General features: G+C 38.7%; 1 protein-coding gene across 1 annotated transcript in view; it reads left to right on the forward strand.

Moving 5' to 3' along the window:
* The window catches only part of tafa3a (TAFA chemokine like family member 3a), a 125678-nt gene that overhangs the window by 54934 nt on the left and 47805 nt on the right, over positions 1-22939 (forward strand). Inside the window, exon 2 of the mRNA XM_037678838.1 lies at positions 18848-18960. Within this exon, the coding sequence (XP_037534766.1) occupies positions 18849-18960 (112 nt within the window). The 5' untranslated portion in view covers position 18848. The remainder of the gene's footprint in view (positions 1-18847; positions 18961-22939) is intronic.

Genomic DNA, 22939 nt, shown 5'->3' on the forward strand with positions numbered 1-22939 from the left:
TATATATATATATATATATATATATATATAGCTTGGAGCAAATGCAGCTAGATTTAAAAGTTTGTAGATCTTATGTTCTACATCAGCTGCCTTAATAAAATAACTAAGAGATAAACTTTGATAAATGCAACTGAAACAATGAAACTAAATGATACAATATCAAGTTTTGTACCAGTAATCAAATGATTCAGGAAAAGTAACTCAATATTTTATTTCTGAGTGGAAAAAGATATGAACTTCTTGGATTAGGAACTTGAATTACAATTATCTTTCAGTGAATCCTGTTTTAATATAGAAAATAAGAATGCGTTCATATTAAAACACTGTTGTGTTTGTTTTAGATAATGAATAGCAAAACTACATTATTTCTAATTAGTTAACAATTTGTGGACAAGGAAACTGGGTTTTTTTTTTTTTTTCGGATGTCTCAGACAGAAAAATCTCCTTGAAAACAAGATTTATAATAATCTGCAAGGCCACCAACATATTTGGGTTTTATAGGGAACTAAAGGATGGACTTATTTTGAATAGTTTTACTGCAAACATTCAAGTTTTATAAAAGGTCTCATGAAAGAGCAGTAGGCTGTGTGAGGTTTTGGCTCTATGTCTACTGAAAGGACTTGTGTGAAAATATTACACTGCTTTTAAATCGTTAACAATGGCATCAGGATAACGACTTCATAAACTAATTACATGTTTAGAGAAAACAGGACACAGGATTGTTTCAGATTTTTTTGTTTCGGCACGCCCAAATATCAATTCTGACTTTTTCTTTGTTTTATAATTTTTTTTATTTGTTTCATGCGGTGGCCCTGAGGTGCAAATAAACAACATTTGGAAAAATGGAATTTAAAATAATAATAATAATAATAAAAAAGAAATTACATTTGCAAAAAACAACAACAACAACAAAAACACAACAACATTTGAAAAAAATGGATTTACATTTGAAGAAACAGAATTATCTTAAGCCAAACAGAAAGTGTTTTTTTTAAAAAAAAACTTTATTAACAACATAAACCAGAACAACAGAACAATGTACAGTTAGGTCATTCCTACTACTTGGTGCCCTTTGAGTCCCCATGCCATAATGTGGTATATTTTGTTTAAAGGTGGGCTAATATTTATTTTATTAATCTCGTTTTCTATGTTTGACTCTCCTCTACCATAAAACACAACCATATGTACAGAAGATCAATTTATTTAAAATAATAAAATCTTATTTTAAACGCAACTTGAGTTTACTGCCATGTCCCCTTTCATAATTCCTGAAATTAAGTTCCAATTCTTAGTAATAATAAAAAAACAGTTATTAAAAATAAAAAGTACTATTTATAATAGTTCTCATTCAATTACTGTTTATGATATCAAAATATCTTTATGCCTAAATTATTAAAAATAAATTGAGTCCCTGAACAACTGTCCACCCTGTTACTCTAAAATGCCTGTCACCCCCCGGTTTGGTTTAATGTAATTCAGTTTTGTCAAATGTAATTCCATTTTTTTTTTACTACTTCCGCTTTGGCCACTTCTGCTTTGGTATAATGTAATGCTGTTTTTTCAAATGTAATTCCATTATTTCAAAAGTTGTTCATTTACACCTCAGGGCCACCATAGTTTCAAAGGCAGTGGTGAACAATATTATTCATTCATTTTTCTGCTTTTATCCTCTGTTAAACACTTTGTGTTTTGTTTGAAAAGTTTTCTTCAGATCAAGTGTGATTTATTGATAGACTGATATTAAATTTGATTGGAGACTTCACTGTGAGCGATATTTCACACTCAGAAGTCTGTTTAGACAAAGAATCATTTCTCAAGTGACTATAAAGGGAAAATAAACATAACCCCCCATTTTTCCTCTTGCATATGTGTGCATGCAATAAGAATGTGGCCTCGTTCGTACCTTCAATTAGCTTACGTAAACCAAGCTGAAGTGTGACTGCAAAATACAAACAAGACTCCCTGCTGGAAAGACACAAAGGCGCAGCACAAACAAAAAATCTTTTGAAAGGCCTCTAAAAGAGAATAAAGCAAGGCTGTCAAGAAATTAAACTGGCTCTATTTTGATAGAGCTCTTTTTTTTTTTTTTTTAGCTCCTCTGTTCTGTCTCACCATTCCTTCTCTCAGAATACACTGAGCCCTGCCAAAAGACTGCAGATCTTTCCCACCATGGTGGAAAACCTCACACAGAGTTGGTTAATACAGCCATTTGGCTCACTCATTTATTCAGCTGCAACGATGCTCCTATCACAACATAAATTATGATCTAGCTCTGTTTAAGATTAAAGCCATCTATACAGAAAAATGTAATTTCCTAAGGTAAGCACTATTATTCAAAACAATGTTGGATTCAATTTGATCCAAGTTTAATCCAGATCAATTTGGTACTATTCAGACAGACCCGGCTCCAGGGGAGCTGAGGAATACTTTGTGTGGGCCCAGTACATAGTCATTTTATTTTATATAAATACATAAATAAACATTTACGGAACCTTGCAAATGAAATAACCATATGTTGTTTATTAAGGTTATTTCAATTATACCACTTTAATTTTCAGCTATATTTAAATGTATTTACTGTAATGTACATAATCACTTTATTGCATAAGAAAATCATGTAGTTTCTTGTCCCACAATAACAGTCCTGTCAATTGCTAATCTGCCTATTTTAGAGATGGCTGCCAAGTCAGTTGAAATTTCTACTTGTTTTATCATCTGCACCCATATTTGAAGAGCATGTCGTCTATTCATCTTCTCAATAATGCTGCTTCAAATTATTTATTTCTTTTTGCCTCCAGCAAACGGGCAGCCTGAAGGTAATACATTTGCTGCTAATTGCTTCATTTAAAGAAAGTAACATTATAATTATGCTGAGGAAAGTCTTTAGGTAATGTGAATATGTGCATTTCACTTTAGACAAAGAAAAGTTTACCTCCGCTGGATGGGAGTGAAACGAAAACCAAAACCCAAAAGCAAAGGCTAGAAAAACCTGAAAAGAGTTCAAAAGGGAAAAAAATGCAGTTAATGCCACTTGTCTTAACAAATACATACAGACATATATATAAAAAAAAATAAAATAAACAAATGTAAAACATTAGCATTCATTCAAAATTTTGAAATTAAGATCTCGTGTGATCTCAGCTCTCTTTGAATCTTATGGATAACTGTGATCCACCTGCAGGTGGAGTCAGGTACATGGAGCAGGGAGAGCTTGTCTTGGAGCAGAGCAGGGAGGATGGTGTTAAATGCGGAGCTGAAGTCCACGAACAGGATCCTGGCGTAGGTTCCTGGGGAGTCCAGGTGCTGCAGGATGAAGTGAAGAGCCAGGTTTATTGGGCCAACAGGTCTGTAGATGACGCAATAAACCTGGCTCTTCACTTCATCCTGCAGCACCTGGACTCCCCAGGAACCTACGCCAGGATCCTGTTTGTGGACTTCAGCTCCGCATTTAACACCATCCTCCCTGCTCTGCTCCAAGACAAGCTCTCCCTGCTCCATGTACCTGACTCCACCTGCAGGTGGATCACAGACTTCCTGACAGACCGGAGTCAGTGCGTGCGGCTGGGGAGAGCTGTCTCGGACACTCGGACTATAAGCACAGGATCTCCACAGGGCTGTGTGCTTTCCCCCCTGCTTTTCTCCCTGTACACCAACTGCTGCACCTCCAGCCATGACTCTGTGAAACTTATTAAGTTTGCAGATGACACCACCCTCATCGGGCTCATCTCAGACGGTGATGAGTCTGCATACAGGAGGGAGGTGGACCGGCTGGTGACCTGGTGCAGCAGCAACAACCTGGAACTCAATGCCCAGAAGACAGTGGAGATGATTGTGGATTTCAGGAAAGCCACAGCCCCTCTGCCCCCCCTCACCTGTAATGATACCCCCATCACCACTGCAAATTCTTATCGGTTCCTCGGCACCACCATCACCCAGGACCTCAAGTGGGAGCCAACCATCAGCTCCCTCATCAAGAAGGCCCAGCAGAGACTGTACTTCCTGCGACAGCTGAAGAAGGCCAAGCTGCCGGCCAAGCTGATGGTGCAGTTCTACACGGCCATCATCGAGTCCATCCTCAGCTCCTCCATCACGGTGTGGTACGCCGGGGCCACTGCCAGGGACAGACTCAGACTGCAGCGCGTTGTGCGCTCAGCTGAGAAGGTGATCGGCTGCAGCCTTCCATATCCCTCCACGACCTGTATGTCTCCAGGACTGTGAGGCGAGCAGGTCGGATCACAGCTGACCCTGCTCACCCTGCACACGGACTGTTTGAACCACTCCCCTCAGGCAGGAGGCTTCGGTCCATTCGGACCAGAACCTCCCGCCATAAGAACAGTTTCTTCCCCTCTGCTGTTGGACTCCTGAACACTCATAATGCTACCTCATAATTTCTGCTTTGGTCACATTACATCTGTATTATAACTGAATACTCCATCTGTACTGTTTTCTAAGCTTTTTTATTGTTTTCTATTGTATGGGTGTACATATGGTTATGTTATGGTTTTAATTTTACTTTATTTGTGGGTGTACACAGGCTTATGTCTTATGTAATGTTCTCATTTTTACTTAATTTTTACTTAATTTTTACTTTATTTTACTTTACTACTATTCGCACCTTATGTCGAAGCAAATTCCTAGTTTGTGAACCTCGTTCATTGACATGGCGATAATAAACTGATTCTGATTCTGATTCTGATATTTTTTCATTCTTATGGGTATTTGCTCTATATCTGTAAAACTAACAGTTACAGCCAGTTTTGTGTTTGTTGTTGTTGCTTAACTATGGTGGCCATCTTGAATGGAGTTGCTTTCAAAAGTTAATTGGTTGTAGATGTACGTACCGTATCTTTCGCCGTATAAGTCAAACCTGTTTGCATAAATGTGCAAGTCCTGCGACTTATACACTGAAGCGACTAATATACATTTTTCCACCCCATATTTATTACACAATTTTTGGCTGAGATCTGATGATTTCATTCATTCTGACATGGAAAATATTGAACTCTTCCATTTTTATCCACTAGAGGACCCTCTAGTAATATAGCAAGCCGAGTGTCTCATTAATAGGTAAAAGTGGCTATTAATGAGATACTTTGCTTGCCATATACCACCTTCGTCTCGCTCCAGATCTCCTGGAGCAAACGTTAAATCAGTTCCATTTCGCTGCGCTGCCTAGGCAAAATGCAGCTGATTTGACCATTAAAGTACAATTATTAAGGAAAAGTTCAACTGAGACACACCTTTGCTATGATGTCAAGCAAACAAATAATTGTTTTTAGGTGTTAATCTTGTTAAATTTCGAAGAAATGCACAGCGACTCCTCTCTCTGTGCGCTCCCACTTCCACTAATCGATTTTTGAAAGCAGCTGATTTGACCTTTAAAATACATGTATTAAGGAAAAGTTCAACTGAGACACACCTTTACTATAACTTTGAGCAAACAAATAATTGTTTTTAAGTGTTAATCTTGTTAAATTTTTGTTAAAGTCCTCCTGTGCACGCTCTCACGGCCCCCATTTGGCAGCCAATTGATTTTTGGTAGAACACCGGCCCGTTTCCAGGTGTTCTGAGATATTTTGCTAACAGACACAAACAGTTACACTATTGCCTGCATTTTTCAGCTGCAATAAAGACAGGAAAGCAGGGGAGGTGTTCAGTACATCACATGATGTCTCACAGCAGCATAACTTTAAAGCAAAAATTAAATGAGTGGTTTAAGGTCACAAGAACCAATCTTGCCTCTAATCGTCATGTTGAAGGAATCTAACAAGGCTGAGTCAGGTCCTCTGGACAAATTCTTCTTTGTTGAAACATTTGAAGACTGAAGAAGATTTTTGGATAAAAGACAAAACATTTGAACAAAGAAGAATCCGTCCAGAGGACCTGACTCAGCCTTGTTAGATGTATCTACCTGGATTACTGAGCAAACATCAGGATATCTTCAAGGGATGTTTGAAAACTCATTTTATAAAAAAGTAAAAGGAAGTGTCTGCCTCCTGGACTTGATCTAGAAGCTGGTTTGAAAAGAAAAACAACACTAATATTGTGAAATTAGATTTTTGCACATATTAAAAAAAATGACATAAAATATCCCTCTAGTTTTGCAATTATCTTTTCATTATATTTTGTCCTACGAACATGTCTGGTAGGATTTATTTTAAAGTGTGCTGTTCATCTGCTCATTTAATTTGAGCAAAATGAAAGAGGCCAACCCTCACCAAAAACACAGAATTAAATACGTTCAAAGCAGTGTGTGTGTGTGTGTGTGTGTGTGTGTGACTGTGAGGAGAAGACAGCGACTAAGATTTGCATGAAGTAAAACTAAAGTTCCAAATTGCTCTGAGAATTAGCTTGTCCAAACATGTCAGAGTACTCACTTAGACATCCAATTACAGCCACTGCTCTCCAGGGGCGATTGGCTGGAACAACTTTTATTAACTACTCTCTCATGAAAGATGAATCCAAACATTCTGCGAATCCTTGTTAGATCTGCGAGGGGTTGGGGTTGATCTGTAATCCCATTCAAAAAGTGTTTTTAAAAATACATTCATGGCACCAGTCACAAAATGTCAGAGCTGAATCCTCATCAGCTGCCGAGACAAAGAATTAAGTGGAAACCTTGTGGAAATACAGGAAGTGTTAAACCACAGTTTATTCATCATAAGTGACAGAAAAGCATTTTTTTGTACATTAAATTCCCCTCCGAGCCTTTTCTTTGCATTCTTCATGTTTCCATGGTTGCATCAGTTTAGCTCATTGGCCTAGTACCCAATAAATGCTAATTTTGTTTTACTTTTGTTTCCTGCTTGCTCTTGTTATTTACCCGTTAGTAATTTAATTGAGTATTTTTTATGATGCACCTGCGTTCACACTGTTTAAACTGCCTTGGTTTTCATGCTGTGGACTTGATTTCTTTTAATGCTTGCTCTTCCCTCTTTCCCCTGAGTTGCGCTGCATTTTTATTATTTATGAATGCATGCAAAGCTACTTCGGCTGCAGCATTGCTTTCGTGTAAATAATGCATTTGGCTAGAACTTGCAGTTTTTCAAAGGTAGTAGTTGACTTTTGGGCAGAGTACACAGTGCAGTCTTGGAAACCTTGTGAATACTGGCCCAAGTCCCAAGAAGCTGCCCTCTGGAGTCCCTGGAGCACACGCTGTCCTAAAGGCTTTCTAATGAGGTGCACAACAGTAGCTTGAAGTTATCCTTTTGACCTTACTTTTATTATGATGAGGAACCGGGTCCAGCAGCAGCATGGGAGTTAAGAACCCAAGTGGTATTATGATTGGTAATGCCCTCTTGCTTTCCTGGAAAGCTCCTCACTATCTTTTTTTCTTTCTTTCTTACAATAAGAACAATTCAGCTAAATCTTGTTCACAAGGAAACTGACTTTTTGTCATCATATTCAAAACGACTGGAAATTAGTTCCCAACATGCTTTGCAGTTTTATGGAGGAAAAAAAAAAAAATCCTGTCACAGTGTAGTGGGCCCCTCAGAGAATCCTAACCAGAAAATTGCAAAGGATGCTTGATAGCTTTCCTACATACTGTAAATCTGCAAACATGAGGAGTTATTACCTCACTAAAAGCTTCTGGAGTTCTTATCAGTAAAGGTTGTTTGGGGAGGTAATTTCAAATGAAACCAGTCCCAGCCAACAGATGCTGCTGAAATATAACTATGAAATAGAATTTAAAAATTATACTGCAAGACTGTGCATTAGACACATACAGGCAACGGCAGCCATGGCGGAGAGGTTAAATAAGGCTGCAGGGAGCTTTCAGGACTGTGTTGGGCTGTTTGCTGTAGTAAAGTCTGATTTGATTTGCATTCAAAATGCATTAGAAAATGGTTCTCACTAGCTACTTAAAATTGGTAAAGAGCAGTGTTTACTCCACAAGCAGATATTGTTGGTCTGCTGCTTTATTGCCATCATTACTCATTTTACTTTGGCTTCATCTCTCGATGGTTCTTATCTTCTCAGTCAGTTGTTGGAGCTTAATTGTACGAGTATGAGGACCCGAGTGAATACTGTTTATTCTGGAGTGACTTACATTGCTTTAAAGCAGCAGAATAATTTTCTGCTTCAGCAGGCACATTGTTGGATAAAATGTGGAAATAAAGCTTGCAGATCCATTTAGCATGACTTTGATCTTATTACAGCTTATAGCCGGCTCTCACATTCGCATTCCCATTTGTGTCAAAATATTTTTCATGGTTTTGAATATTCATTTAGGTCAATAATGCACCCAACACAACAGCATTTTGTGAGAAATTTAATATCACGCAGGACAAGTGAGAAAACAAATATATAAAAATAACCTGGAAGATTCAGCAAACCTGTCTTTGGTGTTTTAAGTCTGTGCAACAGAAACACTAAACGTGTCTGAAAACATTAAACTATTTCAAAAACTGACAACTAGGCTGAGTTTTGCAATTATGTTACTAAACAATTCTTCAGTAGAACAATTTTGGTTTAGTTTAAAATCATATAGTTTCCATTTTAGCACAGTGGAACTGTGGTTCATATTAAGGTCAGAACAACTTTGACCAATAAGCAAGGAGCACACATGTTGTTGTGCTGTGTTGGACACAGCCCAGATAAAGGTTCATGTCAAATGTTGGGGAACCAGCACACTTTGATGAGAAGTAGGGGTTGAATAGACTAAACGACCAGTCGATTTTAGGACATCTCATGAGTTTTTAAATTTCACGTCGACTAGTCGCAGTCATTGATTGTGTCACGTGATCAGCCGGGCCGCTGGCTACAAAATGGATTCTTCCAAGCAGATGGAAGACGAGGAGCAGGCAAAGTCTTCCCAAACAGGTAGAAATTCATCAACAGTGTGGAAGTATTTCACTAAAGATGATGTTTTTAGTTTCATTTTCTTTAATTCACGGTGGAATTATATTCACTAAATAAAATAAAGATAAAAACAGGGGTGCGCTCCAGCAACGAATCCACCACCGCGCACCCCACCGTGTGTATTAGTTGCTGTACACACCACTGTTGTGCACCACTCACCAATGCCGATGGATAGTTTATTTTTATTTTATTTAATCCACAAAATAAAATAAAAACAGGGGTGCGCACCCCCAGAGAATCCACCACGCACCACCACCGGTGGAGAATCCACAACCACTGCAATAGTTTATTTTATTTAGTGGATTTAATAAAATAAAATAAACTTTTGCAGCTTATTAGTTTTGGTTTTCCTGTTACTTATTTCCAATATGATAAATGGTAGGATCATAAATATACACTCTATGTTTCGTTGCTCTTTTTTTGTAAATAATAAATTACTCTTTTTGTTTAAGCATCTTGAGTTCCTATAATGTCATCAACTAGTCAACGTCGACTATTATCATGTTACTGTCAAGTTTAAAAAATATGCAGTCATTTAACCCATAATGAGAAGTGAGCAATTTGTTCAAGACCTACATGGACCAGAGAAGAAAACATATTTTTGGAAGCAAAGACATCAACCACAACTTAGTACTGATAAATACTTAGGCAGGGCCTGAAGAGCCGACTCCAACCATCAACCTCTGTGCCAGGGGTGTCCAATCATGGTCCTTGAGAAACTGCTATCCTGCATGTTGCAATGTTCATCACATATGATTTTAATCAAAGGGTGTAAAGCAGGTTTCTGCAGAACATGGATATAATTTAACTGTTGAATCTTGTGTGTTTGAGCATGGGAAAAAGTGAAATATGGAGGACATCGGCCATCGAGGATTGGGACTGGACACCACTTTTCTATGTCCTGCTAGTTATCAGATACATGTATGCCAAAGGTGGAGACAGACTCCTCATGATCCACCCCAGGTCAAGCACACTGAGACAGTACACTAAGTGAAAAGTACTAGTGAGCAGAGCTGCTATACATGAAACAACAAAGATCCTGAGTACATTACAAAGAAAGGCCCCAAGGGTGAACTGCTCAGGCAGCAAAAACCCAATGTGGAAGATGAGGAACAGGAGGAACCATCATGGAAGCATCAACCTCTACATGGCATGTACCACGGACAGATCAAGGAAGTGGCTGGTCGAAATAAATCAGTCTGTGCAAAACAAGTTTCAGAAGGGAAAATCAAAGCGTTGGGTTCTTATTTGCACTTACATTTCAGACTTCTTTGTCTTCTTCTGTATCTGTGCAGCATGATGATGTAGTAGGACAGCTATCTGATCCCTGCTGCGCTGAAACGTGTGTCTGGTGGCACAGAACATGCTGTGTGGACGCATGATGAGTCAGAAGCAGCGACCCAGCTGAGCTTCAGCAGCAGCGGAGATAGAGTGATAGAGAGGGACAGGGTCAGACAGAGGGACAAGCCATGTGTGTCAGAGGATTGCATTAACACCAGGAGGACCTCTGCCTCTGCACCAGGGGGGATATTTTCTACAAGTCTGAACTGAATGTTGACTTCTGGAACTAAGCACTTGGTTTAATGTGGTCTAGCACTTCCAAAATTACACCATGCTATCCCCGGCAGGGGGCCAATACTGGAATGTGGCCACAGTATTTTACCAATTTCCTTCAAAAGCACTGATGTTTTTTTTACAACTCCTTATTTTTTCTGCCAGTATCAGCATCGTTGATGTCAGATCTTAGTAAATTATTGAACACGAAATGACAAAAATGACAGTTTCAGTCACCTGAATTAAAATGTTCTGCTTCTTTGGTCACCTATCTTTATATAAAAAAAAGAAATAAACATTTACCCAGATTACTGACTGAAAAAAAAAAAAAAAAAGTGAATGCAAACTGTTTATTCTTAAAGTATTTACACATTGCAGGTGTAAAGGGTTAAGTTGTGAGTGGATTAAGCTTGGATTACATTTTTTTTAAATACAATAAAACAACTTTGTAGAATATTGATAATATCTTTGAATTTATTCATTTATGTAAAAAAAACTGAAGCAAAATATATTAAACAAATAGATAAACAATGTGAAACTCTCATGTCAGGGAGCATTTTATTGGTGTAGGTTTGGACCATTTTTCCACTGTGAAATCAGGATGGCATCTCACCGAGCTGCAACTGTTGAGAAAAGAGTTTGTGAAACAAAAATACCTCAAAACTGCAAAAAGTATCTGTGAATGTTTAGCTGCAGTCTCTTTAAACTTTAAGTGTTTTCAACCAAGTGATAATGGGCCATGCAATTAGGTTTTCAGAAGCTAGTTTATTGTTATTATTTTTTATTCAGGACATATTTTTATGTTAACAGCTCACAAAACTATTCTTGGCTGTGCACATTATTTTCTCGACCAACTTTGTTCCTGGCTTGGTACACACCCCGACGTTTATGATCTCCTGTATAAACCACTGTATATGAAGACATTATTAATCAGAAACTCAGACTGATTTTATATATATATATATATATATAATTTCTTAAAAAAAAAAAGTGGTTTGTATTTCAAAACAAACAAGCAAATAAAAAAAAAAGCTCCTTTGTGACTGTGTTGTATTTACTTAGCTAACACCCTTTACTGAGGCCTGCCAAGTGAGCCATATGCTGCAGTGCTAATCATATAATTTGATTATATGCTTGCTCTATTCCCTGAGAACTTATAATTCTGTCAGGTAATCAGTCCTGCAGAGCTAAAGCTGTCACTGACGCTGTGTGATGCTCATCTGTCAGTTGTCATCTTTTTCTCTGGCTTGTTTTTCCTCTCCTCATAGCAGTCACTTCTGTGATGCACACGTCTTTTTCTCCCCCCTTTTCTAGTTATCTACCAGATTGTTTGGGATTTGTAGGAACAAAACATGCTTGGAGCAAATTCCATCACTTTATGGAAATGGACATTCCTTCAAAGCATTGATCGAGGGATTTAAATAGCCTGCTTACCCCCCTCATCCTGTCATTAAAGTCCTTTTGTCAACAGCCATTCCAACTGCTTCAATTGTCAGTGTCTCTGTTTTTTGTATTTCAGCTAATCCTAAGCATCAGAAGAAATGCTTTTTAAAAAAGCAACAGGAATACACTTCAGCCAGCCACACGAGAAGATGGAAAAATTAATGAGTTGTGACCGTAAAGAACATTAAGCATTCATTTCACTTCTCCAGTACACGAAGAAGCTTACACCCATTAGCTACAGAACAATATGCACTATAAGATAAAGTCTGAAGATTGGTGTATTTATTTATTTTTTTAAGTAAAGGGGTTGCCTTTGACTTCATCATGGAATAAGTATTGGTATCTAACTTGTGTTACATACTGCACAACTCTAAGAGTAGAAAAAAGATGCTGATTCAGTTTAAGTAGTTTTAAAGCACAATTTTGAGCCTTGGGAAACTAATAATTTACAAACCAATAGACTCCCAGAAGTATTTTGACACACGCACAAACGTCCAGGTCTAAAAGAACGTGTAAACAATAATTTTTGAGAAGCTGGTCCAAAATCTGCCCATTTTCAATTCAAAAGTGTTCTCCAGCATATACAGATCAAAAATATGGTGATGGCTGCCAAGGTGAAAACAGAGTATTTATTGGTGGGCAACAAAGTGTTCATGGCCAAGAATACAATTTTTCAAGTTGTACTTCTCTTAATCATCATTATCAGTATGTACAAGATGTATAAGATCAGCATCTGATTGTGGTGGTCTAAAATTTAAGCACATCAATGATCTCATGCCAGTGCAGAAAAATAAACTACGAAATGAATGGATTACTTTTGTAGGCAGAAAGGTTTATTTAGAATATTACTAGTAACACAAGTTTTAAATAAAGTAAAAGCATGAATTTAATAGAGTAAAACATGATGCGACAAAAGTGGGAAGTGCTCTAAAATGGTGATGCTCATGTTAAGCAGAAGTACAAAGTACAGCACAGTTTTTTATAGTGTAAAGCTGAATTGTTTAGAACTACTTTGACTGGTAGCCAAACTCTAGGACATTAATTTGGACAGAAAATATTAATGTGTTGTGTTTAAATTGTGTAATAACATAAAATATGTTATGTCCAACTGTTACTGTATGGCAGCCGCTGAACTTGAGATTTATTGAGCTGCAGAGATTTACACAGTTCCAGCAGAGCCTATAATTTTGTCCATGCTTTCTGTGTCAGTCACTGTAATAGCTGTTTATGTAATTGAGGGAAGTTTGGCTTGAGGCACGTCTACTGGTACACAACCAACTGAGTGTCACCTTTAGATAAGAGGGAAATAAAAAAGCCCAACTTTAACAACACTGGTTTTGTTTAGCCCTCCAGCTGCAGCTGCCACCTCAAGCCCGTCCATTCTGTGCCAAGTATCAGCTGCAAACACACTTCTTTGTCTTATTGGTCCCATTGACTCACTGCTGTAGAGTTGAGAGAAAGTTTGCTGTGCGAATTTTTGTGTGCACATTTGTGCGTCCATTATGCCTAACCATTAGCCTGTAATCAGAGCAAACACATTTTATTTCACAGGAGGCAGATTTGAGAAGCAGCAACAGAGAAATAAAAAAGGATCAAAGGATGCAGAGAGCTATTTCACTGCGGTTGCTATGCAACACAAAATTCTGTATTCACACGCGAGATACCAATTTATGATGAGATGGTGATAAAGAGGATTAAGTTTTAAGAAATTATTAGAAAACCGTAATGACTCACTTATGAGATGAGTTTTATTTCTATGTGGTTAAATGAAGCTTTCTTGTCTGAAAACTATATTTAGTCAGCACCTGGGTGTTTTTTAAATTTTGTAATTTTTTTTTTTTTAATTTTTAAGAACACACCTAAATCTGTTCGAAGCTGTTCAGACTTCATTTAGCACCTGTGGCTTTCAGTCTGCCTTCAGCTCCACTCTACTACGTGAATGTGATCCAAATGTGAGAATGTTGCTGTCAAACAGGTTTTTACAGTTCTGGCATGAAGTTTTGGTGGTTTCTGTGAACTTTTAGTTCACAAGTTTTAGTGATTTAAAAAGTGAATATTACTTAATTTTACATGTTAAAAGTCTGAATAAAATTCTAAATAAGTAATATCTTTGTTTTTTCCATTTTGCTTGTTGTTCACCACATGAGTAATTCCATGTTTAAATGCTTACTAATAGCCTATTTATTGTTCAATCATGTTTTTAACGATGTATTGAAAAAAATGAGAAGTAGTATTATGATGGTAAAATTATTTTAACATTGCCACATTCATATCCTGTTGCAGAGCAAAGAGGGCAATTGTAAATGACCTCTCTGTCCATCTCCATGTTGTGAAATGGATAACTTTAAAAATAAGTGAGGTGTAGACTTGAATGTTTTTGCGTAACTGCATCAAGGCATAAATTGGGTTGCCATGTCAAAATGCAACATGGCCACTGCTATAAATATGTGTGAACTGGCCACCGCAATCGTTTGAGGAAAGTCTGGTTTCTTGTTTTAGGTTGCTTAAAAGTAGTTTCCACAAATGGGTGGATGGTGGGACGGCCAAATATTGTTCTGTAGTGGTCAAGGCCACCACTGGGTATTCCCTGATCCTGCCATAGAGCTGTTGGTGGATAAAATAGTTAATTTTGCTCTCCAAGGTCTGTTGCCTTCTACAAGATAAAAAAATAAAAATAAATAAAGTAAAGCCTACTTCTCTTTTTATACACAATGTGACTCCTACCCATTTGAATGTCTTGCATTGTTGACTTGCATTCAATGTTCAATTTCAGTCCAACCCCCCCCCCCCCCCCCCCCAAAAAAAAAAAAAAAAAACTTATCTTGAAAACTACAAACATTCACTATTCAAATCATTGTGTTTGGGAACATCAACGTACTGCTTGTATTTAAATTACTGAACCTAAATGAAAATAAAATGCACCCTTTATCTTTCTCAATACTGCACTTTTGTTAACAAGAAAAAAATAATAAATGATCTTGTATCTGTTAATGCTAAGTTTGATAGGATGTAGCTGTCATAATTAGCCAAGCCACAAATATAATTAATGAGTAGACCCCAAAGGCTGACCAGGAGTGGATCGTAACATGAGGTATTTGCAGTCACACTGATCATCACACTAAACATGTGTGTAAAAATCTACCTAAACTCTTCCACAAAATATCTTTCACCTGTTTGGGGTATGTTGTGATGAGCCACCTGGTCTCGGTGTCATAGCAGTCAGATGTAATAATTTTCCTGTTAACCAGCTCCAATGAGCCACCTGAACACCATCAGACACCAGACTAGAACCACAGAGTTGGACACAGGAATAGATTTATATTTAAAATAAAACAAACAAACACAAAAAATTAAAATACAGTCACACACTGCCTGAGAAAACAATTTATTTACAACAGAAGCAATAATTTTTTGTACGAATATAACCCCCAGCCCCCTCCGAAAACCACCATTTGTAAGGTGTTGAAGTAAATTTACCTGATCAGTCTCCTGAAGGAACTTGATGGTTTAATCCAAAGGTTCCCAACCCTGGTCCTTGAGGAACACCATCCTGCATGTTTTAGTCGTTTCTCTGCTCCGACACTCCTGGTTTTAATTAATGGGTAATTGACAAGCTTCTGCAGAACATAAGTAATTAAATCACTGAATCAGGTGTGTTGGAGCAAGAAAACAACTAAAACATGCAGGATGGTGTTCCTCAAGGACCAGGGTTGGGAACCACTGGTTTAATCAGCTCCTTTGATTACAGAAAAGTGATGCAGCTGTGTGACTGTCGATGTTATTTTAATGTGTTGCAGAAGTTGTACTTCTTTAAAACTGAGCTTTAACTGGCCAACAAGAAAACACAAAAAATATGTTCATACTGACCGTTAAGAATTCATAAGTTCATACTTTACGTTAAGAAGCCCTTAGATGTGTTTTTTTTTAAACACTGTCAATTTTAGAAACCAAATTCAGTGCATTGTACTCGATGCCTAATATATTTTTATTTTATTGTATTTTGCTTGCATTTTATGACTGATTATGTATTTTAACTCTACACATTACCATGCAGAGGTATATGAAACTATGCACACATTGAATACATTGTTTTTTATTTAATTGGCAGAACACCCTTCACTGTGACTCACAGAATCACAGCCTGTTAGTGAGTATGAAATGTGTATAGGTGGGACTTCTGTATTAATTATTCAGCCCCATGTCTTTAGTGTGCAGAGTCTGGCTTTAAAAATACAACATGGCAATGGCAACCCCCCAAAACCAACATCATTTTGGCTTCAGTTCTGATTAATAGAAAAAGGCAGAGACACTTATTCTTTGTTAACATCAATCGTCAATCGGGACCTTTTCAAATAAATGACAAGTTGTGGAGAAGGACTCAGTATTTACAGGTATAAAATGTAAAAAATCCACAGTCTTATGAATTTAAGGTTTTTTTTTTATACAGTATTATTGTAAGTTGGAATATCATGTGGTTTACAGGATTCTAATGGTTTTAATTTAATTGCAAACAAAATCATTTTTTGTCAGTCAGGACCTTCACTGAACTGTTTTTCAGTTGTGTATGATATGTTTTAAGAGTACCAAAGCTAATAGGGAAAAAAGTGGTTCTCCTCTTTGTTTTACTTTTTTGTGTGTTGTGGTTAAGTTCGTCTTTACCCCTCTGACATCATGAATGTCTCTGGACTGATGACACTTCCAACATTGTGCAATTAGCAGGTTGCTATCCCAAACTCAAAAGTAGTTACTCCAGAGGAAACGCTCCTTTGAAATGCATGCACACGTTGAGGCCTAATATTAGTTTTGTTTAAAATGACCAGTGTAAATACTCAAAGTTGAACATGAAATTAGATTATTGTTGTAAAACTGTAAGGAATATTTGAAAAATTAGGCTGAATTGGCTGATAACTTGTTTCACTCATACATTTGACCCTGCGCTAGTTTCAGTTTGTCTAACCTCAGGCATCCATCCATCCATCCATTATTTTTACCCTCTTCTTCATTTTCGGGTCGTGGGTGCCCAAGTCCATTCATCACTGTGCAAGAGGTGGAGTACAGCCTGGACAGGTCGCAAGTCCATCACAGGGCCACATGTAGACAAACAACCATTCACTCTCTCACTCACACCTAGGGACAATTTAGAGTTACCAATCAGCCTAACATGCGTGTTTTTGGTCTGTGGGAGGAAACCGGAGTGCCCAGAAAACCCACACATGCACGGAGAGAGCATGCAAACTCCACCCAGAATGGCCCCTGGCTGGGATTTGAACCGAGGTGACCTGCTCGCTGAGAGGTGGCAGCTCTACCAACTGCGCCATCGTGCTGCCCCCAACCTAACCCTAACCCTGTGCCTACATACAAATTTCTCGTTTTAGTCCATGCTTGAATTTTTTTGTTTACAGCAACTAAAACTAAAATCATGTGTAAATCTAAACTCTTGGCAAACAGCTCCTTGAAGACTAGAGTTGTGATACAATAACGTTTTCTTTTTCCCCTCGTTTCCTCTCCAGTCTGTGTGATCATAGCATCTCCATTGCGTCAGCTGTCTGAGCTTGTACAGAATTAGAGCATCCTGTTAGGATCTCAGCAACTCTGGCAGTCAGTACAAAGAAAGGCACAGCAAAACATTTCCCTCACATGAGCCTCTGCCAAATAAGCACGAGCTGATCTCATAAAACGGAGCATTTTTACTTATTTTAGTGGCTGTACTGGAACCAAGTTCAAAGCAAACTTGTGATTTGTGGTTGCTTTCTCAGGAGAGGAGGCAAGCTCTGTTGGCAGTAAGACAAGTTGCTGATTGTTCGACTCTCCACGGGCCCATCAGATGGAGATGGAGAGTACTGCTGGACAACATTTGTCTGAAAGTACTTGGAGATTACCGAGCTGAACACATTAAGACGAACCACACGAACAGCATCACTCACCTGCTAGGGAGTTTGATAGCAGCAAGTGGGAGAGGAAAGTGCAACATACTCCATTTGCTCGCAGTCTCCAGATCTAAATTGATGCTAAAAATTGCAGTGTGTTTATAGAATCAGCTCTGAGAGTGTCTGCAAAAATATTGAGTGCCTGTGCATCATATACAGGACACACCATTATGAATCTATTTGAGGATGGTAAGCAGGATGAGGACCTAGATGTTGAAAAGAGCAGGCAGGCATAAATCAAAGTATTAAATATAAATTCACTATATGGTGAATATTTCATTTAATAAAACATTTCAAACATGGGTAACCGGCTTCTATTTTTCTGTTTCCTGTTGTTTCCATCTCTTTTTTTTCTTTTTCTGGTTTTACAGCCCACCATTAAATGGTTTAAGCTGAATTAATGTTCTCTTAACTGAATGTTTAAAGAAAAACTCTTAAAAACTTAAAATAATCTTAATGACTGTTTATCTATTTATTTGAATAGGAAATATTGAAGCATTTTACCAGGAATTTGCTTTGGGCCAATTTTCATTTTTATATTTGAGGCACAGAAAACTTTTAAACATTTCTTCTAGTTTGCATGTAGATGTCCTAAAGTTCAAGCAGAGCTCGCACACTGACTCTAAAGTTACTGTACTGTAGTTCTTTTGAAGAATTAAATAAAAGTACAATACTAAAAATAATAAAAAAAACTTTTTTTTTGGATTAATACACATCCAGATAGGTTCCTCTTCAAAAGTTAAACATACAAATTCAACGACAGAAAAAATGTTATTGGTCTCAATTATTCAAACTTTAAGAGTAACTAGAAACATGTAAAATGTTGTCTAGTTCTCTAGATGCTAATTCTCTACACACCAAAGACGCCATTAAATCTCACACAAGTCAAGATTTGTGATTTTAGGAATTTAGACTAATTGACCATTTTTCATTGCCGACTCAAAGCTGAGGGAGCTCGTTGGCTTAATGCTTGAGTGACTCGGCCTGCTCACTTGCATTTTGTTGTTGTTGTTATCACTGATCTGGCCAACTTGCTTTTTCTTTTGTCCTCTTTCTTTCAGAATGCAGCAGAGGGACCTACTGAGCATGTGCAGAAGGGCGCTGCTGCTTACAGTTTGTATGGTGTCGCTCCTGGGACAACTGACCAGTGCATCGTCACATCGTAGCCACATAGGTAAACGAGTTACTCGGTTAGAAAATTTATCCAGATCCTCCTGCCTACAATATTTATTGCAAAGTCGGGAGATCTCACATGCCAGAAAGATTTTTGATATACTTTTAAATGAGCCTTGTTCTTTTACAGTTAAAATGTAAGTTTTATTATCTGAAAGACAATTTCAAATTTCTGTAATATGATACAACTCCATTAGAAGTGACATAATGTTAGTAACAGATGTGTCAAAGCTTCTAACTAAGCGAAAAAAAGAAAACAAAGTGAAACCACGACTCCGACTGTCTTTTTCTTTCGGTTTTTCCTTTTTCAGGGGTCACCACAGCAAGTCATCCTCCTCCATCTCCCTGTCCTCTGCATCGTCTGTCCTCACTCCAACTACCTCCATTTCCTCTCTAACTATATCCATATATCTCCTCTTCAACCTTCCTCTTTGTCTTTTTCCTGGCAGCTGCATTTTTAGCATTCTTCTATCAATATACTCACTGTACCTCCTCTGGACATGTCCAAACCATCCCAGTCTGGCCTCTCTAAATTGATCTCCAAGTTGTTCAACCTGTACTGTACCACTGATGATCTCATTCCTAATCTTATCCATCCTTGTCACTCCTAAGGACATTAACCTTAACTTGTTGATTCCTATAAATATTTGGGTATCTTGGTCGACTCACATCTCTCTTTTAAAGCTCCATGTGGAAACTTTGTAAAGAAACTGAAAGTTAAACTGGGTTTCTTTTTAAGAAACAGATCCTGTCTAACTCTGAATGCTAGGAAACGCCTTATATATGTGACTTTCCGTCCCTCCATTGATTACTGTGACATTATTTACATGAACGCTCCTATAAGCACCCTGCAGATGTTGGATGCTGTCTATTATGGTTGGGGGGCCGCTGCTGCACGGCCTCTCCTTTCCTCTCCTCCGCGTCCGCGGAGTGAACCACCACAACCTGCGGCTGCTGGACAGAGCTCCTCGGATGGATGACGTCACCCTGGCTCCATCTTATGTTCACATGGCTCTGGTTAATGCTAGATCTTTAACAAACAAGACCTTTATTCTGAAGGACTTCTTCACCTCCCGTGGTCTGGATTTTTTATTCATTACTGAAACATGGATAACTGCCGGTGAGTCCAGTGCTTTTTGTGAACTCCTGCCACCAAACTGTGCATACTTCAGCTCTCCAAGGACGACGGGTCGTGGAGGAGGAATAGCGACTGTTTACAGGAAGAGCTATTTCTGTAAACAAATCACACCTTTAACGTGTTATTCCAGCTTTGAGTTCAACTTGTTTGAGCTCGGATCTTCACAACCCGTACTGTGTGCTGTTTTATACAGACCTCCAAAATACAATAAGGACTTTCTGACAGACTTTGCAGATTTTTTGGCTGGAGTCTTGCCTAAATATGACAGGATCTTAATAGTTGGAGATTTCAACATAGCCGTGTGCTGTGCTGATAAACCGTTGGTCAAAGAGTTTTTACAGCTGATAGACTCTTTTAATTTGCTTCAGTTTGTGTCTGATCCAACACAAGAATGTGGCCACACCTTAGACCTTGTGTTAGCTCACGGTTTTAATGTTTCTAATATGGAAGTTTGTGATGCTGCCTTTTCAGACCACATGCCTGTTGTGTTTGACATGCCACTCGTCTGTCGCTCAGTCAAACCTCGCGCTCCTGCACAGCCCCGTTGGGTCATTAACTCCTCCACTGCTTCTCAGTTCTCTGCAGCTTTTAGTTCTGCCATCAGCCCCACAGACCCTGTGGGTCTTCATTCAGATATCGATGCTCTCTCATCTAATTTTAACTCAGCCTGTCAAAACGTTTTAGATGCTGTGGCTCCATTAAAAACAAGAGCTTCCAGACCAAAGCCTGACCCCTGGGCTGATGAGGTCACACGATCTGCCAGACGCCAGTGCAGGAGAGCAGAGCGGAAGTGGAAGAAGGACAAACTACAGGTGTCTTTCCAAGCTCTGAGGGACAGCTGGCGCTTCTATCAGTCCACTGTTAGAGCTGCAAAAAACAAATATTTCTCTGACATCATCTCCTCCAACTCCAGCAATCCACGTGTGCTTTTTAAAACAATCACCTCTGTTCTTAACGCCCCACAATCAGCCAGCCCAGAGAACTCCACTGAAATGTGTGACAACTTCCTGAGCTTTTTTATCAATAAGGTTTCAAGCATTAGAGCTCTCATAAGCCCTCCTTCTTACGACCCCTCCGTCTCCGTCACACGCTCTGCTGTCTTCAGTCAGTTTGAGCTCGTCACCCTGTCTTCCTTAACTGACATCACTGGTCGTATGAAACCTGCTGGATCCCCAAATGATCCCATCCCACCTCGTCTTTTTAAAGAGGTTTTTCACACCGTGGCTTCTCATGTGTCCCAAATTATAAATGACAGCTTGGCATGTGGACAGGTACCAGCGAGCTTTAAACATGCAGTTGTGACACCACTGATTAAAAAACCTAGCCTAGACCCCACAGTAATGTCCAACTTTAGACCCATCTCAAAACTGCCCTTCATATCTAAGATCTTGGAGAAAATTGTTTACAATCAGTTAACATCATACTTAAACGACCACAACCTTCTTGAACAGTTTCAATCTGGCTTTAAAACTCACCACAGCACTGAGTCTGCGCTGCTGAAAGTCTTCAACGACATTCTTTTAGCCGCAGACTCTGGTGACTGTGTAGTTTTAATGTTGTTGGACTTGACTGCTGCCTTCGACACAGTAGACCATCACATCCTCCTGTCTCGTCTGGAGAACTGGGTGGGCATTCAGGGTCCTGCTCTACAGTGGTTCAGATCCTATTTGACAGAAAGAAACTTCTGCGTGCGCATTGGTGCTGTGGAGTCCTCTGTAGCCCCTCTCACTTGTGGAGTACCTCAGGGTTCTATACTTGGCCCTCTTCTGTTTTCCCTGTATCTACTCCCTCTGGGACATCTTCTCCGGAAACATGGCATTTCTTTTCATTTTTATGCTGATGACAGCCAAATCTATGTTCCGTTAAAACAGGGCAAACACCATTCCTTGAAACAACTCCTGGGGTGTATGGCAGAAGTCAGAGCATGGATGTCACTAAACTTCTTACATTTTAATGACAAAAAGACAGAGGTCTTGTTGTTTAAGCCTAGTGAAGGCTCCAATATCCATGTTGATCTGGGTCCTTTAACAGAACATCTGACTGAGACAGCAACTAACCTGGGCGTGAGGCTGGACAGTGACTTCAAACTTGACACACAGATTAAATCAGTGATCAAGTCCAGCTTCTTTCATTTGAGACAACTGGCCAAGGTCAAACCATTTCTGTCACAACATCATTTTCAGATCTTAATCCATGCTTTCATCACAACTCGCCTGGATTACTGTAATTCTCTTTATGTCGGTCTGAGCCAGTCATTACTGACTCGACTTCAGCTGGTTCAGAACGCAGCTGCCCGCCTTTTAACTGGTACCAAAAAACGAGAACACATCACCCCTGTTTTAGAATCACTACATTGGCTCCCGGTTCGCTTCAGGATTAATTTTAAGGTTCTTTTATTTGTTTTCAAATGTCTTCATGGTCTCGCCCCACAGTATCTGTCCGACCTGCTCCAGCTGTACACTCCTTCTCGCTCTCTCAGGTCAGCAGATCAGCTGCTGCTGGTCGTCCCAAGGTCCAACAGGAGACTGAGAGGTGACCGAGCGTTCTCAGTCGCTGCCCCTAAACTGTGGAACGAGCTGCCTCTGCATGTCAGACAAGCTGGCTCACTTCCTGTTTTTAAGTCTTCTCTGAAGACACATCTTTTCTCTTTGGCTTTTACTTCAGTTTGAAATGTTGGTTTTAATGACTCTAAGTTATTTGTTTTATTTTATTTGTTATCTTTATTTTATTTCACATTTTTAACGTGTGGGGTTTTTATGTTTTTGTATGTCCTAGTGTACAGCACTTTGGCCAACAGTGTTGTTTTAAAGTGCTCTATAAATAAAGTTGTATTGTATTGTAT

The sequence above is a fragment of the Nematolebias whitei genome, chromosome 7, assembly GCF_014905685.2.
Source record: "Nematolebias whitei isolate Nwh7 chromosome 7, NemWhi1, whole genome shotgun sequence".
In the NCBI taxonomy this organism is placed as follows: Eukaryota; Metazoa; Chordata; class Actinopteri; order Cyprinodontiformes; family Rivulidae; genus Nematolebias; species Nematolebias whitei.